The sequence below is a fragment of the Neoarius graeffei genome, chromosome 15 (genome assembly GCF_027579695.1).
Source record: "Neoarius graeffei isolate fNeoGra1 chromosome 15, fNeoGra1.pri, whole genome shotgun sequence".
Taxonomy (NCBI): domain Eukaryota; kingdom Metazoa; phylum Chordata; class Actinopteri; order Siluriformes; family Ariidae; genus Neoarius; species Neoarius graeffei.
This window is the reverse complement of record NC_083583.1, coordinates 46,480,305-46,499,016: the sequence shown is the minus strand read 5'-3', so window position 1 is coordinate 46,499,016 and position 18,712 is coordinate 46,480,305. Positions and strand designations below refer to the sequence as shown.

The 18,712-nt window shown below is 40.4% G+C and overlaps 1 protein-coding gene across 4 annotated transcripts in view; it reads right to left on the bottom strand.

Moving 5' to 3' along the window:
• The window catches only part of tle2b (TLE family member 2, transcriptional corepressor b), a 143,825-nt gene that overhangs the window by 29,686 nt on the left and 95,427 nt on the right, over positions 1 to 18,712 (bottom strand). For 2 of the 4 annotated variants that reach the window (XM_060941484.1, XM_060941485.1), the window contains exons 5-10: positions 16,937 to 16,999; positions 15,105 to 15,179; positions 10,982 to 11,159; positions 5,978 to 5,994; positions 4,532 to 4,663; positions 2,049 to 2,102 (exon numbers count right to left, since the gene is read on the bottom strand). In XM_060941484.1, the coding sequence (XP_060797467.1) occupies positions 2,049 to 2,102; positions 4,532 to 4,663; positions 5,978 to 5,994; positions 10,982 to 11,159; positions 15,105 to 15,179; positions 16,937 to 16,999 (519 nt within the window). The remainder of the gene's footprint in view (positions 1 to 2,048; positions 2,103 to 4,531; positions 4,664 to 5,977; positions 5,995 to 10,981; positions 11,160 to 15,104; positions 15,180 to 16,936; positions 17,000 to 18,712) is intronic. The other 2 variants (XM_060941486.1, XM_060941487.1) reach the window with 1 other exon arrangement.

Below are 18,712 nucleotides of genomic sequence, written 5' to 3'. Positions count from 1 at the left end.
GCAAACTCCGCACAGAAAGGCCCTCACCGGCTGCTGGGCTCAAACCCGGACCTTCTTGCTGTGAGGCGACAGCGCTAACCACTACACCACCGTGCTGCCCCGCATCATAAACATGTGGACACATTTGAAGGTAGCTTAATGTGCATGCTTTTAGAAAATGCTCATTCTGCTTTATTTCTGGCCATAATGTGTGTTACCGATAACTGCTTTTATCTTCGTGTTTTGTGTTTGAATCCTTAGGCAAAGTGTTACTTCTTGATGTAGTTTGGACATAAAAAAAAAAAAAACAACCCAAAACTGCTAGCAGCTTAGTAATAAATGTATCACAGAAATTTCTGAAATGAGAGATTGAGTTCTGGAATGTAGATAAACTATAAATATTCTCAAGTTCTGTAGCAATAGTGTAAAATATTTCTGGCTTTTTCTGTTCTCTATGTACTTAAATGTCTCATTTTAAACTTAACTTGATAATATCATGTAAATATATGATTTCTGTTCACGTAAAGTTATTAAATGGGTAATTAAAAAATACAGATGTTATAATGGACTTAAGTGATACGGATATATGTTTTTTTTTAACGTTTTTACATGCGACATTTAGCATTTCCTTTTTTTGGTGAAAATGGTGATTGCTGACATTACAACAAGTAAAATAATTTGTTTGGGATGTAAATAAATGTGACGAGTCATGGAATCCACGGACACATGTCGGCCGAAACGAATCCGATTGGCGAATGGCGATTTTCTCGGATTCGTTTCGGCCGACATGTGTCCGTGGATTCCATGACTCGTCACAAATGGTTAATACTGAGAAACCAGACTTGGCAAATTTTGCAAAAGTAGGTTACGCTCCCTGACTATAAGGAAAAATAACCGCAACACCAAATTTTACAAAAATTAAGTTTTTAGTAATAGGTACAGTATATCTTTATGTTGTTTGATTTTACTTCTAAGATACCCCATTATGGGTGCCATGGTGGTGTAGTATTTAGCACTGTTACCTAATAGCAAGAAGGTCCGGGTTCGAGCCCCGTGGCTGGCAAGGGCCTTTCTGTGTGGAGTTTGCATGTTCTCCCCGTGTCCGCGTGGGTTTCCTCCGGGTGCTCCGGTTTCCCCCACAGTCCAAAGACATGCAGGTTAGGTTAACTGGTGACTCTAAATTGACCGTAGGTGTGAATGTGAGTGTGAATGGTTGTCTGTGTCTATGTGTCAGCCCTGTGATGACCTGGCAACTTGTCCAGGGTGTACCCCGCCTCTCACCCATAGTCAGCTGGGATAGGCTCCAGCTTGCCTGCGACCCTGTAGAACAGGATAAAGCGGCTACAGATAATGGATGGGATGGATTTTACTTATAAGATACCCCATTATGGGTGCCATGGTGGTGCAGTATTTAGCACTGTTACCTAAGAGCAAGAAGGTTCTGGATTTGAACCTTACAGCTGAATGGGCCTTTTCTGTGTGGAGTTTGCATGTTCTCCCCAAGCCTGTGTGAGTTTCCTCCAGGTGCTCTGGTTTCCTCCCACAATCCAAAGACATGGAGATTAGGCCAACTCATTACTCTAAATTACCCATAGGTGTGAATAAGTGTGAATAGTTGTATATCTCTGCGTTAGCCCTGTGATAGATTGGTGACCTGCCCAGGGTGTACCCCACCTCTCGCCCAAAGGCAGCTCGGATTGGATCCAGCCTCCTTTATAGTCCTGACGGATAAGCGGTATAGATAATGGATGGATGGATGGATACCCCATTACTGAAGCCCCCTCCACAAAACATTTAGCTGCTATGAAACACATTGATCTACTTCAGAATTTAGACATTATATATTAAAGTGATGGAATTTTATTCTTTTCAAACTACTGCAGAACTTGGAAGAGTGTGTTATTATAAGAACTTTATTTTCTCTTACATTCACTTGTGAAACCTGACCTAAACTGTTCATGTATTCTGAGGCTTCATTCTATGTAACTGTGTAAAGGTAGCTTCTGATGTTTGCAATACTTCTTTCTGCACAAAAGAAGAGTGGATTAAAATTACAAATGAGGACATACCTCATTAGAGACATCTACCACTAGGTTGTCTTCACTCTTATCCCCATCACTGTCCTAAGAGAAAGAGAACAAGATGGAAGATGTAAGTGAGCACACACGGCCACACGTGCACACACACACGCAATTTTATTGCACGAGTACAACCCTAAATCAGAAAAAGTTGGGATGGTAAGGAAAATGCAAATTAAAAAAAAAAAGCAGTGATTTCTAAATGTACTTTGACTTGTATTTCATTGCAAACTGAATGAACCCAAGATATTTCATGTTTTCTCTGGTCAACTTCATTTCATTTATTAATATACATGCACTGATTTTGAAGTCCTTTTCAACTTATATTCAATTGAATACAATACAAGGACAAGATATTTAATGCTCAAACTGGTAAACGTTATTCTTTTTTTTGTGTAAATATCCAGTCATTCTGAAGATGATACCTGCAACACATTCCAAAAAAGTTGGGACAGGGGCAACGAAAGACTGGAAAAGTTGTGGAATACTGAACAAACACCTGTTTGGCACATTCTACAGGTAAAAATGTTAATTGGTAATTGGAAAAGCTCAAACATTCACCAACAAGGATGGGGCGAGGTTCATCACTTTGTGAAAAACTGCGTGAGCAAATAGTCCAATAGTTTAAGAACTACGTTTCTCAACATACAATTGCGAGGAATTTAGGGATTTCAGCATCATCAAAAAATTCAGAAAGTCCAGAGAAATCTCTGCACGTAACCCGGAAATCTCTGCACGTAACCAGCTTTTTTGCTGTAAGGCGACAGTGCTAACCACTGCACCACTGTGCCACCTATGATTACGTATGAATGAGGCCTAGGACATTTTGAGTAACAACAGTACAATCCTGAATGGACACGTGGTATCATTAAAGGGTCGTTTTCATTTTCCATAAGGATATTGAAATTGCAGAATTTCTGAATTTGGGCTTTTTCCGTCGTGATACAGGGTAATTTGGGCTTTTCTGCATGCGCAAAATGCTGTTTTCCCAGTGCTCGGTGTTTAAACCTGCTGCGGCTTTTTTAGCTGCAAAGTTATGAATAAATAAAGAAATCCATTAATGTTATTTTTACCTTTCTTGCAAAATGTCTACAGCATTAATCACTCTTGATGTACATGTACACGACAAAAATAATTAGAATACAGTTAGTTAGTATTTAAAAGATGTGTTGGGGCCTGAGGAGAGCCTGGAGGAAAGGAGCCTGGGAATGAAAAAGCAAGTTCTGCGCTGTTGCCATTAAGGAGATGAACCTGTAGCAGACCTGCGACACAAAAGGTTTTTCATTCACATCACAAGAATTGGCCGTGCAATTCACAGGATGTAGTCGGGTAAAAGATCTTAGTTTAAATAAAAGGCCAGTGTCTAAGACTATCATCAGCAAGAGGACCAAGCTCCAAGTCACTGATTCCACCCACACTTACACAACTGTGTGTATTTAAGATGCAGGCTGTATCTTAAATACACACAGTTGTGTCCTGAATAACTCTCTTTTATTCAGTCTTTTACCTGATTTAAATCATATGACGCTCGGTATCAGTGAGATATTGCAGTTGAGGTCAGATAATGTGGGACATAGGGCTACTTTTAGGTTTTTAAATGATACAGGAATTATTAGGAGAATTTAGCACAGTAGGGTAGTGAATGTTCTGGTTCACACTCCAGTCCAGAAGGTGGCGGTAATGCACCTAAAAGCTGTTTACCAATGGCCATAAAACAATATAAAAGAAGAAAGAAGCTTTATCTAATGTGGTCTGGTCATTGGTACGCGAGTCTCGCTCCTCCACGAAATCATGGCGCGCCGATCGTCGTTGATGGAGAATTCGTGCTCTGCGCAAGGCTTACGGCGAGTTCGACGCACCCGGAACCACATCGGAATGGTGCGGATTTCGCGTCAATTATGAGAAATACATGCTAATTGTCGCTAATTTCGGTGATTTAAAGAAGAAAGTCAAGACATTGGGTTTTATGCAGCCAAGTTTATTTAATCAACATTTCGGTTTTGTTAACTTTTGGTAGCATATTTTGGGCGCTTGACCTTAATTTGGGCGCCTGCGACGTTATCTGTTGCAGGTTTCATGTAATTGAAAGGCCTGGCAGATTGTAATTTTGTAATTAAAACTGACCGTTTTGTCTGTAAGCAAAAAGACGAGATAAGAATTCAGAAAATTCTTCTATAAAATCATTGTATCGTATGTATGCTTTAAATTGAACATTTATTGACAGAATCAACTATAGGCTACTAGCTTCCAAGTACCATTAGTTTTTGTTGGTACCAATCTTCAGTACTGGTGGCTAATGCAAAAGCAATAATTCCAGTTTCCTGTTGCCAAAATTACTGGTATGTAGCAGTGAAAAAGCAACCTAAATGCTGTCTGAGTAGGGCTGACATACTGCCTGAGTAGGGTATGCAGACATCACTGACTAATCTTATTACAGGATCAGTGTGAGGTCATGACTGTGCAATGGAACATACATAATGTGATGGGCCATCTTTATCTTCGCAGCGCCTCCTCTTGGCATCATTACTGATGTGAGAAGAGAAGACTCCAGAGGGGCCCTGACGCTCCTCTATCACTTGACTGTCTGTTGATGACACAGACTTACTCTACCGAGAGAGAGAGAGAAAGAGAATTAACACACACAAACTCAGTAACGACATCAGCACACACTGGCATAACAGACGTAAATGCATACTAACAGACAAAGCACAATGTTGACAATGTCACACGTTCATGTGACATTGTCACACACACAAAAGACACTGATGAGACCGTCACACGTATACACAAAACTTATATTCATCATTCTCACTTTACAGAGCGTTCTCTAAAAGCACGGTTAGATTCTTTGTATAAATGCCAATCTGTATCTTTGCCAACTGTAACAGCACAACTACTTGAAGATCTGCTTTTTCAGTCTTTCAGCATCCGTGATCTTTCTTGGCCAAACAGGAAGTGAGTTGGACTAAGATGAGGGGAAAAAACCCAGCACAAAGAAGTACAGTACTCTTAACAAGCCTTCTGTGTCTTATCTGTCTCCGGCTCACTCTCTCACTGTCTCTCTCACTTTCCTGCACTCTTCCCCTCATTCAGCAACACCAAAATGATGAACGAGAATTGATTAGGACTCTATAGTCTCTCTTTTATTCCTGAACTCCACATTTTTCCTCTGAACACCTTTTATCAGTGGATCATCAAGCCTGATTAAAAACAAAAGAGAACTACACATTTCTCTCTTTTAGCTCCGTTTCACCAAATCTGTCTCTCCGAGTCCATTCGTCTCTCTCTTTTGCCTCTGTTAGCTCTGCTGGTTTAATCAAATGTTTTAAACAGACTGTAAATGAGAAATTGCAATAAAAGGTGCTGTAGTCTACGTATTATCGTTCAGTTTTATTGTTCAAAGCAAGCACTGATAATGAGAATCTTTCAAGCGTTACCAGAAGTCAACCCTTGCAAGATGCTACGGTAAGATGCTGATCCTCAGATGAAGAAACAAGTGGTGATGCTACTTTTATGTTTTAATGCTTCAGAGCCATGAAACTCCCTTTAGGCCTCCCTGTTAGTGAGTTTACTTTTACTTCCATTATATTTTATACCTGCTTTTATTTATAAGTGTTAATAGAAGTATTTTATTTATTTTCATTAATTACAAATGCTGCCTGAATATAATAATAATAATAATAATAATAATCATTGTCCATTGCTGCTTTCCATTCCTATTCGTGCTGTTGTTATATCAGATCAGCTAAGGCCACATTCCTATTCTGGGTTTGGATAGAAGGAGTCGCAGGACTTCCTTTTTTAAAAATACTCCATGTTTGGAGACATTTATCATAGACAGACAGACAGACAGACACACACACACACACACACACACACACACACACACACACACACACACACACACGTTTGTTACTCACCCTGCTGGGTGCACCCTCTGAGAGCAGAGAAAGACAGAGAGAGAGAGAGAGAGAGAGAGAGAGAGAGAGAGAATTGACATCACTCTGGATAATAATAACACTCAGAGCAAGCCAAGGTCACAGTGAAAAACTCTGTCCGGCTATAAAAATACACCTATTGTACTGATGTCCTCTCCACATCCCCTACCGCACACAGTTTATGCTCACCAGCAGCAATAGTGTTGAGTCTCCTCCCCAGAACTACATCATTGCATCGTGTGCTCTCTCTCTCTCTCTCTCTCTCTCTCTCACACACACACACACACAATTAATATCCTTTACTCTTTGTGTTTCTTCAGAAACGAACAGAACGGACAGTAAAAAACTTTGCAAAAGCACACAAATTATGTTCAAATGGAGGCAGTGTTATCATAACAACATATCTCAAGTTACTTTCTGCTCATATCCGCCAGACCTCTATTACATTTTGCTTCCAGTTATAGGGTATACACTCACCTGACACTTTATTAGGAACACTTGTACACCTACTAATTCATGTGTTATCTAAATCAGCCAATCATTTGGCAGCAGTGCAATGCATAAAATCATGCAGATACAGGCCATCAGCGTCAGGTAATGTTCACGTCAACCATCAGAATGAGGAAATAATGTAATCTCAATTATTTTGACCATGGCATGATTGCTGGTACCAAACAAGCTGGTTTGAGTATTTCTATAACTGTTGATCTCCTGGGATTTCTATGCACAACAGTCTCTAGCGTTTACTCAGAATGGTGCAATAAAGAAAAAAAAACATCGTCAATTTCTGCAGACGGAAAGGCCTTGTTGATGAGAGAGGTCAATGGAGAATGGCCAGACTGGTTCAAGCTGACAGAAAGGCAGGTCACAGTAACTCAGGATAACTCAGATAGGCACTCTGTACAATTGTGGTAAGCAGAAAAGCACCTCAGAATGCACAATGCATTAAATCTTGAGGCGCATGGGCTACAATAGCAGAAGACGACAGTGGGTTCCATTTTTATCAGCCAAGAACAGAAAGCTGATGCTGCAGTGGGCACATGCTCACCAAAACTGCACAGTTGAAGTCTGGAAAAATGTAGCCTGGTCTGATGACTCTCAGTTTCTGCTGAGGCACGTCGATGATAGGGTCAGAATTTGGTAGCAGCAGCATGGATCCAACTGGCCTTGTGTCAACAGTCCAGGGTAGTGGGGGGTGGTGTAATGGTGTGGGAATGTTTTTTGGCAAATTTTGGGTCTGTTAATACCAATCAATCAACGCTTGAACGCCACAGACTATTTGAGTATTGTTGTTGACCATATGCATCCCTTCATGGCCACAATTTACCATCTTCTGGTTACTTCCAGCATGAGAATGCACCATGTTACAAAGCAAAAGTCGTCTCAAACTGGTTTCATGAACATGACAATGAGTTCAGTGTTGTTCAGTGGCCTTCCCAGTCACTGGATCTGAATCCAACAAAACACCTCTGGGATATGGGAGAACGGGAGATTTGCAGTATGAAAGTGCACCTGAAAAATCTGAGGAATTACATGATGCAATCATCTGAATGTGGACCAGAATCTCAAAGGAATCTTTTCAACATCTTGTGGAGTCTATGACATGAAGAATTGAGGCTGTTTTGCGAGTAAAGGAAGGATCTACTCAGTATTGGTATACCCATCCATCCATTATCTGTAGCCGCTTATCCTGTCCTACAGGGTTGCAGGCAAGCTGGAGCCTATCCCAACTGACTATGGGCGAGAGGTGGGGTACACCCTGGACAAGTCACCAGGTTATCGCAGGGCTGACACAGAGAGACAGACAACCATTCACATTCACACCTATGGTCAATTTAGAGCCATCAATTAGCCTAACCTGCATGTCTTTGGACTGTGGGGGAAACCGGAGCACCCGGAGGAAACCCATGCAGACACGGGGAGAACATGCAAACTCCACACAGAAAGGCCCTCATTGGCCACTGGGCTCGAACCCAGAACCTTCTTGCTGTGAGGCGACAGTGCTAACCACTCCATCACCAGTATTAGTACTGTATAGTTTTAGTAATAAAGTGTTCAGTGAGTATATATTTAAGAGAAGCACAAATTGCAGATATTTAGTGATGTGTTTGTCACTGGTGGCTCTGGGCAAGCTAAGAATGTGCTTAATTATGCTCACCTTGCATAATTAAAATATGGCTGGATCAGTATGTTTGTTACAGAGTTTTTAATCACACACTACCTAAAAATTGCACAAGTAGTGCTTGTGCTTTCTTTGTGGCTGATGGGATTAACCAAGTACAAGTTATGCCTATCACACTGCATTTAGGAGTTGGATAATGCTGAAAGATCCATGTTTAATTTTACTGACAGCATCCTGGTCATTTGGGAACTGTATAGAGGCATACAGTATCAGACGCTTGCTGGCCGTGCTGTGAAAATTGTGCATGCAGACGCTCATCTAAGTTTCCAAATCTGTCATTGCTTAACTCTTGAATATTTTCTATCGTGAATACTGTCACTAAAAAGCTTATAATTTCTGCTTTCTAAAGAAATGTATCTCGTTAAGATCTGTTTAATACTTTGGGAGTAACGGCAGGTTGAATTTGTTACAACAGAGTACACTCTCTGCTCACGTGACGTCAGGACACTGCCAGTGCTTTTTGAGTCATGGGAAAGTAGTCAGACTCTCTTCTGATCAGTTTCTGACTGGATTACTCGGGAATATCAAGCAGATAACCTTTATAGGGATGTTCTCGAGCTCTCACTGTTTCTGATGAAGTATTCAGCAAAATTTTCCGTCTGCTAGTTTTGATGTTATGCTTCATGGGGGACTTGGAAATGAGTTTTTATAGCTTTACCTACTTATTTTTTTTTTTCAAATCAAACTGATCCATGTAAATAAATAACTATTTCAGAATATAACTGTAGCTGTTTTGATGAAAAATATTGAGACCTTACTAGTCAGAATGAGATTAAAAAACAAACAAACAGAAGTCAGAAATGTGAGTGCCAATTTCAATTCAATAAATTGGAATTGTTTATTGGATGTGGCTCACACAATTTTTTCAAGATTAGCCTTGAAAGCTGTGAATATTAATCGAAATAATCATATTCTTTCATATAAACACTAGTAGGCCCTACTTAGAAATACAAAGGCCTACAGAGCACACAGAGCGTATTAGAAATATTCTTTTATTACTTATTTATTTTGATAGAGAATGGTAGATGTGAATGACATTCAATGCTTATTTATGCATATTTTATAATTAACATTGATTTCTCCTTCTTTGTGATGCATAAATGAGAGTTAAGATTCACTTTATATTGCAGAAATAAAGCCATTTGGTGAAACTTTGAAGAAGAGAGTGTACCGATGTAACATTTTTACTTAATTAACATAATCAAGTATTAATTATCATAATTTGTTTTTACTAATTTTTCAAACTTTGTATTCAGTATACAACCAAACATACAGTAATATTCTGGCAGTTTTCTAAAAATTAAGCTGTTTTTTCAATCTTTGATTGGTAATACCTCAAGAACGGATAAGCATATTTTAATTCTGTAAAAAGTATGTTGTTTAGCATTCAATTCTGAATTCAAGGAGAGTAGTTTCAAGCAATTTGGATTGAATTTGAATTTTCACCTGATATGCCGAGTGTATGTGGTTGCAGAAGTGACCTCAGACGTAGTGAGAGCACAGGGTGATTAACATTCCGCAATAAACACAAAAAATCCTGACACCAGAAGGGGAAGGCTAGCCAAGAGTTCTTGGTTTGGGGCTCCAGAGGGTTTTTCATTTCTTCCACTATGAATAAAATCCATCCGTCATTTTGCATGTTAAAATGAAAATACTCCTAAATGCAAATGCAAACACACATACACCCCCAAACTCACCCGAGATCAATGACGTTGACTAAGAAGTATGTTTTAGCATAAAGGACAACCAAAGTGAAATAAGTAAACAAAGTGATGAATGCTGTTCAGATATCGATTAGGGATTTCTACAATATTGTGCTACAATAAACATCATTTTGGTATGATTAAAGATTTTGATTAACCTGAATGCTGATTAGCTAGTTAAATTGTACTAGGAAGATTTGAAATCCTCAGTCCAGAGACCAAATCACAGCCAAATCACAGAGCATGGCCTCTGCATAAATGGTCAAATTCTTGCTTCAAGTACATCATTAAAACATCGTTAAGCTATTTAATCTTAAATAAACATTTATGTGAAACAGCAGCAAGTGTTTTCCAAAGTTCAAATTGGAACGATATCTCATCTCATCTCATCTCATCATCTCTAGCCGCTTTATACTTCTACAGGGTCGCAGGCAAGCTGGAGCCTATCCCAGCTGACTACGGGCGAAAGGCAGGGTACACCCTGGACAAGTCGCCAGGTTATCACAAGGCTGACACATAGACACAGACAACCATTCACACTCACATTCACACCTACGGTCAATTTAGAGTCACCAGTTAACCTAACCTGCATGTCTTTGGACTGTGGGGGAAACCGGAGCACCCGGAGGAAACCCACGCGGACACGGGGAGAACATGCAAACTCCACACAGAAAGGCCCTCTCTGGCCACAGGGCTCGAACCCGGACCTTCTTGCTGTGAGGCGACAGCGCTAACCACTACACCACCGTGCCGCCCTGGAACGATATTATCATTTTTATAACTTCCGGCTTTCTGCTGGCATTCAAACATTTAGACCTGGGCCTATTGGATGGATTTATATCAAAATGCGTTAAGGGGAAAAAAGGTGAATCTGATTGTGTCCCACATCACACCAACAAGTTTGTGTGACATCACTGAAGAAATGAATGTAGTTTAAGGCACATTTTGTGTGAGATAAACTACCATTGTAGAGCTTAATTTGCCTCATAGCTCCAGTGTAAAACTAAAGAAACAAACATCGGACATTAAACATACCCTAGACTGATCCACTAAGTTACAGCAGTGATGTACTGGTAGTGTGACACATGTGTGTTGCAGTACCTCGAAGGTGCTCGGCATCCAGGTGGTTGCGGTCATCCTTGTTGCTCAGGTGAGCAGAGACGCCGAGTGCCCCAGTGAGAGCCAACAGGCCTGAAGCGCCCCCTAGTGCCAGGCCTGATGGGTGTGGGGTTAGTGGGATGCCTGGGGTGTGGTGAGACAGGTGCTGGAGCTGCTGCTGCTGTTCCACAAGCACAGGTGGAGCAGAGAGAGACAGACAGACAGACAGACAGACAGACAGGCGGTTACATGAACAGATATAAAAAGACAGTAAAAGAAGTGGAAAGATAAAAAGAGAAAAAAATCACAAGCTGATAAAGAGAGATTGCTCCACTGTAGGTTAAATTATATATGGTATGCTGCAAGTGTGTGTGTGTGTGTGTGTGTGTGTGTACGTGCATGCCTGTATGAAGTCCAGTACATGACACTCTCTTCAGCACAGTTTGTTTGTTTGTTTTTTTCAGTTCTGATCATTTTACACAACTTTTACACATATTAGTCTGCTTCCTGAAACCAAATCAGAGTGAAATTACTTTTGGTTCATTTGCTACTTGGTTTGGTTTAATTTCACACTGCATATAATAATTAAATGAACCAAAAAGCAGAAATGGTGGCTGAGTTGCACGTAGGGCTGAAAACAGCTCTTTCATTCAATGGTCTTAAATACAGCAACGGAAAAAGATAAGTACTTTAAAACGTTTTACGTTTCACATCCAGTATTTATTTTCTCCTTTTGTTCATCAGTCCAAATATTCAGAACATGTGGCGTGTCTGCAGCTCCAAAGCTCTGTCCTGATGCTCAGTTTATGCTTCGTGGTTCAGTTTTGTAGCTACAGTAACAAAAGAAAAAGTTGCCCAGACCAATAATACACAGCACGTTTGGGTTACTTCCTGAAGTTGTGTTAACCACACTAGAGTTGGACTGGAACCGGACCAAGACCACATCACAAACTGTCCGGTCCAGAGTGCAATTGCAGTATTCTGACCAACCTAGACAAACTGTAACAAGAGCGGAAACGCACTAGGGTTCAATTCAAATGGACTAAACGCTGCAAATGTGAAAGCATGCTTAGTCTGTTTGAATGGAAGCCTGCTGTGTTTTTACCCCCTCACTGTGGTTTGTTTTGGCAGCAACACAGTGGAGCAAAACAACCAGCCTGCAAGAGGTGGCATCAGTCCACTTTCAGGTTAGTCACTGTGCAGCTTGATTGCAGTGAGAACACAATTCAACCCTAATTCGACCTGACTGCAGGAAGTGAAGCTGCTGTGTTATGGGTTGCAGGTGGATAAGATGTGTGCCAGAGAACAGAGTTGGAGAGCTACAGAAGTATGATGTGCTTTGGATGTCTGGGCCAAAGAACCTTAAAAAATAAATGCTGGATACAGTTCACAAAATACTGACATTTTCAACATTTTTTAATATTAGAGTTATGTATTTACCATGAAGCACCAGCTTTGTGATCAGTTGAGTTCTTGCTGTATTTACAACAGGCTTATTTAGATTTTTTCTGGTATTTTATTTCTCGCCAATAAATGAAATGCTTCAGTAAGTACATGTCCAATCCTGTCTCGTTTTCTGGTCTTGTTAAATTTGTGTAGTATTACAGTGAAACCAAATACTAAAAACAGAACATGAGCCAAAAGTGTCAATGGCATTTTGATTTTAAGAAGGTGACAAAAGTGATCCAATTATTGACTTAAAATTTTATATACTTAAATGTGCTACACTACGTTCATTTTCCCACATGAATAATCCATACTAAAAGTACACATTACACACTCACAAGGATTCCAGCCCAGTGCCAAGCATTTTACACATACAGTGGTGCTTGAAAGTTTGTGAACCCTTTAGAATTTTCTATATTTCTGCATAAATAGGACCTAAAACATCATCAGATTTTCACACAAGTCCTAAAAGTAGATAAAGAGAACCCAGTTAAACAAATGAAGCAAAAATATTATACTTGGTCATTTATTTATTGAGGAAAATGATCCAATATTACATATCTGTGAGTGGCAAAAGTATGTGAACCTCTGGGATTAGCAGTTAATTTGAAGGTGAAATTAGAGTCAGGTGTTTTCAATCAATGGGATGACAATCAGGTGTGAGTGAGCACCCTGTTTTATTTAAAGAACAGGGATCTATCAAAGTCTGATCTTCACAACACATGTTTGTGGAAGTATGTTATGGCACGAACAAAGGAGATTTCTGAGGACCTCAGAAAAAGCGTTGTTGATGCTCATCAGGCTGGAAAAGGTGACAAAACCATCTCTAAAGAGTTCGGACTCAACCAATCCACAGTCAGACAGATTGTGTACAAATGGAGGAAATTCAAGACCATTGTTACCCTCCCCAGGAGTGGTCAACCAACAAAGATCACTCCAAGAGCAAGGCGTGTAATAGTCGGTGAGGTCACAAAGGACCCCAGGGTAACATCTAAGCAAATGAAGGCCTCTCTCACATTGGCTAATGTTAATGTTCATGAGTCTACCATCAGGAGAACACTGAACAACAATGGTGTGCATGGCAGGGTTGCAAAGAAAAAGCCGCTGCTCTCCAAAAAGAACACTGCTGCTCACCTGCAGTTTGCTAAAGATCACTCGGACAAGCCAGAAGGCTATTGGAAAAATGTTTTGTGGACAGATGAGACCAAAATAGAACTTTTTGGTTTAAATAAGAAGCGTTATGTTTGGAGAAGGGCGGCACGGTGGTGTAGTGGTTAGCGCTGTCGCCTCACAGCAAGAAGGTCCTGGGTTCGAGCCCCGGGGCCGGCGAGGGCCTTTCTGTGTGGAGTTTGCATGTTCTCCCCGTGTCCGCGTGGGTTTCCTCCGGGTGCTCCGGTTTCCCCCACAGTCCAAAGACATGCAGGTTAGGTTAACTGGTGACTCTAAATTGACTGTAGGTGTGAATGTGCATGTGAATGATTGTCTGTGTCTATGTGTCAGCCCTGTGATGACCTGGCGACTTGTCCAGGGTGTACCCTGCCTTTCGCCCATAGTCAGCTGGGATAGGCTCCAGCTTGCCTGCGACCCTGTAGAAGGATAAAGCGGCTAGAGATAATGAGATGAGATGAGATGTTTGGAGAAAGGAAAACACTGCATTCCAGCATAAGAACCTTATCCCATCTGTGAAACATGGTGGTGGTAGTATCATGGTTTGGGCCTGTTTTGCTGCGTCTGGGCCAGGACGGCTTGCCATCATTGATGAATTCTGATGAATTCATTGATGAATGAACAATGAATTCTGAATTATACCAGCGAATTCTAAAGGAAAATGTCAGGACATCTGTCCATGAACTGAATCTCAAGAGAAGGTGGGTCATGCAGCAAGAGAATGACCCTAAGCACACAAGTCGTTCTACCAAAGAATGGTTAAAGAAGAATAAAGTTAAATGTTTTGGAATGGCCAAGTCAAAGTCCTGACCTTAATCCAATGGAAATGTTGTGGAAGGACCTGAAATGAGCAGTTCATGTGAGGAAACCCACCAACATCCCAGAGTTGAAGCTGTTCTGTACGGAGGAATGGGCTAAAATTCCTCCAAGCCGGTGTGCAAGACTGATCAACAGTTACCGCAAACGTTTAGTTGCAGTTATTGCTGCACAAGGGGGTCATACCAGATACTGAAAGCAAAGGTTCACATACTTTTGCCACTCACAGATATGTAATATTGGATCATTTTCCTCAATAAATAAATGACCAAGTATAATTTTTTTGTCTCATTTGTTTAACTGGGTTCTCTTTATCTACTTTTAGGACTTGTGTGAAAATCTGATGATGTTTTAGGTCATATTTATGCAGAAATATAGAAAATTTGAAAGGGTTCACAAACTTTTAAGCACCACTGTACAGTACTGTGTATATACTGTACATATTTTCTTAGACCAGATCATACGAAGACATAAAAAGTTTTACATATATCCAAAACTATGAATAGTTAAATGTAATTTATATCATTCGGTCTTATTTTTCGTTAAAAATAAATGATTCTGATGGCAGTGTAAGTACATCCTGATAATTACATAGCAATAAGACTAACTCATCAGTCCTGCATTTCTGTCAGTGTTTGTTTGTGTGTGTTTGTATTCAGTAAAGAAAACACAATGTGGGAGGTCAGAGGTCACTAACCCCAATGATGGCGTTGAGTTCTGCCATGGTGACCTGCTTAGCTCGCTCCACAGCCTGCACCACCTGCTGCTGGTGCTACAAAACACACACACAGAGGGTTAGAGACTGTAAACAGCGAATGAAGATAATCCAAATACACACGAGATGATGACGAAACAGCAACAAAAATAGGACAAAGGAGGAAACAGACAATAATCTAGATCAAATAAGCAAGAAACAGAGGCATTCAAAAGACCAAACGGTAAACACGTTAAAACATTTCAGGAGAATGGACATATTTAAACACCCTGTCACTACACCCACTCATACACCTATTAACACACTCACACACAAAATAACCACATCATGCTCGTCTTTCCTGATCACGGACTCTAAGAAGGCTCAATTTTGTCACACTGCTATAAATGAGCTCATGTTTTATACCACAGCTTTATTTGTGCTCACGTTTTTCCTGATCCAGCTGCAGCTGAGCTAATGTTAAAGAGGCTTCACGTTTTACCTCATGCAGCTATGTCTGAGCTCATGTTATACTGTCATAGTTTGAGTTTTTTGATGAAATTGCACGTGGCTTTTTATGACCTCCTGGCAGTTTCACTGGGTCAAACAGCTTCAAGAGATTTCTCAGATCACTTGGCAAAAACCCTCCTGATATGTTCTGACTGACTTCGCCTGTGTGAAATTATATGATCACAATTCAACTTTTCCATTTCCTTGTGTTCTGAACAACACAAAAAATGCAAGTGATTAAACATAACTCTAGAAGCTGAGCAGCTAAATGAAGGAACTGTTTTAACTTTTTTGTAGAAAGCCAAAAAAAAAAAGAAAAAAGAATTTGGCAATGCTAATCTAAATGAGTTTTTTTTTTCCAGTCTTCCCCTCAGGACTGTGACGTTATTAGATTTCTTACCAGCTCTTAATGAAATGAAATATTACACTAACAAATTCATAGTCCTAATATTCTTAAATCACTGTGGAATCTCAATAAAGAACACAAGACAGAAGTCTTGACAGAAGCAAGTGGGAAATGTACAGCACCTGCAAGATGCTGATAAAGTAATTCATTAATCGGCAGTTCAATTAATTGCTCTTTTTGGGTTTCTGTAAATACGTTTGGTTACTACGACTGTGTAAATACCATCAAACTATCAGTTATAAGAAGTTATTTGTCAAGTCAACATAACTGTTGGCCATTGATTTCTCTGTCAATCCTGTATGCACCCAGAGTTCATCATTGCTCTTTAAGTGGACAGAGAAAAACTTCCCTGATGCAGATAGTGCTGAAAAGCAACTAGAAATACTTTTAAAAACAGTTTAAAAAAAACCCAGCAAAACAAAAACGCAGTTCATCTCAAAAAAAAGACAGCAAGCGTGTGAGTTATTGGAGGATTCGCATAGGTTCAATCTTTTCTAAGTACTGCTGGTATAAGATGAAGGGCAAGTCGAAGAAAAGCACATTTTCACACAACTATGTATAATGAGTCAATTTCCAACAATGTGAGTAACTGAGGGCCAGTGGGCCACATTTACTCGAGCCAAGCACTGCTCAGTTTAATGACCTGACTTCTTTCTGGAATAAAAAAAATAATAATAGCTTCTTTTAAGGTGCTGTTATGACAAACAAATATCTGCTATTTAGACGATACTCATCGGAAATAGCTGGAAATAGGTGGAAATGAGAGAAATTTGAGCGTTGTCTTCAACAAGGGTGATGAAACAGTCTGTGTGTGTGTGTGTGTGTGTGTGTGTGTGTGTGTGTGTGTGTGTGTGTGTGTGTGTGTTGGAGAGAGTGTGTGCGAGAGAGAGAGAGGAGTCGTCAATCATTGTCAGCATACCTCCTGAGAGAGGAAAGGGATGATCTGAGCACAGATAGCGCTGAGACGCTTTACAATCTCTGCCTGTGAGAAAAACACACACAATGGTTAGATTGGAAATGTGTATAAATATATAATGATATGGGTTTTTTTGGAACCATAATTGATGCATTCATTAGAGTGCTGAATAGTTATACAGCTACAAAAAGATGTAGCACACAGTCCCTTGCATAAGTATTAGCCCCCACATTTACACATTTTATAGCCTTGGACTTGGTTTTTATGATGCTGTTTGTATAAGTACACTACCGTTCAAAAGTTTGGGGTCACCCAGACAATTTTGTGTTTTCCATGAAAAGTCACACTTTTATTTACCACCATAAGTTGTAAAATGAATAGAAAATATAGTCAAGACATTTTTCTGGCCATTTTGAGCATTTAATCGACCCCACAAATGTGATGCTCCAGAAACTCAGGCTACATCCACACGACAACGGCAACGAGATTTTTTTGTCCACATGGGCAACGGATCAGTAAAATATCAGGTACATATGGCAACGCAACGCTTGCTGAAAACGATCCAATACACATGCCACACCTCTACGTGCGCTGTAAGACGGTCCCATCAGAGACACCAGAACAATAGAAGAAGTAGGACGCATGCACATAAACCCCTTTTTCTGTAGCATCAGCCACATAAAGTTTTGATTATTAATCAGTAGCGTAAAATAGTATCTATTGTCTAAGACACTTATTTATTTTTCATATTAAAATGTCTATGTAAATTAATACATAGAAAGCCTGGCCAGGCGCTGAACGTTCTTCTGCCTTCACTTTAAGAGAAATTCAGGGCGAGCATGAGCCTAGGTTCTTCCCTGTCACTGTCACACGCGCACACCTTCTCACTCCCTGTCCTATGGATATAGTCCCTTTAAATCATGTGCTCGTTTTTTGAATGGAGACGCGGAAAGAGGAATAAACGGGGGTAGATGGAGAGAGAGAGAGGAATGAACGGGGGTAGATGGAAGCCGGTACGCCAACATTCTGATATCCTCCAGAATTCTTTAATGGTCCGGAATAAATTGAATGCTACACGTTGATGGATTACTTTGTTCTCCTATGCCCTTTTTGAGGAATGTATTGTCGGACTTAAACCAACATCTGAAGAGGTGAGATCGCTCCTTTTTTTTCCCTATTTTTGCTGGCGGGATTGTTTTTGTTTTTGGAAAGCGCACGGGCGGTGCGCGGTTTTGGTTATACTGCTTCCACAGTGTTTGGACTAAAGACTCTGCCCTAAGGGCTATTCTCTCACTCTCTCTCTCTCGCTTTGCACCATTCCACAATAAATATTCACAGTGAAAATATTTTGTAAGCGCATTTCATGAACCAAGTTATAGGATTTGTTGACAACTCGCATCGAGTTTGTTACACTTCTACCCAAGCACTCACAGTCATGTGGTTGTGACGTTATCGTAAACAAATCCGTTCTACTCATCCAGACGACTTCGCAACGGCGCCGATGCCAGATTTTTCCACTCTGGAACCCATTCTCAAAAGATTTCGTTTTGGGCACCCAAAACGCCGGTGCCGTGTGGACGCCAGGCCGAAACGATAAACAATTTTATCAGATTCACCTGAATCCGTTGCCGTGTGGACAGGGCCTCAATCTGCTCAAAGGAAGGTCAGTTTTATAGCTTCTCTAAAGAGCTCAACTGTTTTCAGCTGTGCTAACATGATTGTACAAGGGTTTTCTAATCATCCATTAGCCTTCTGAGGCAATGAGCAAACACATTGTAC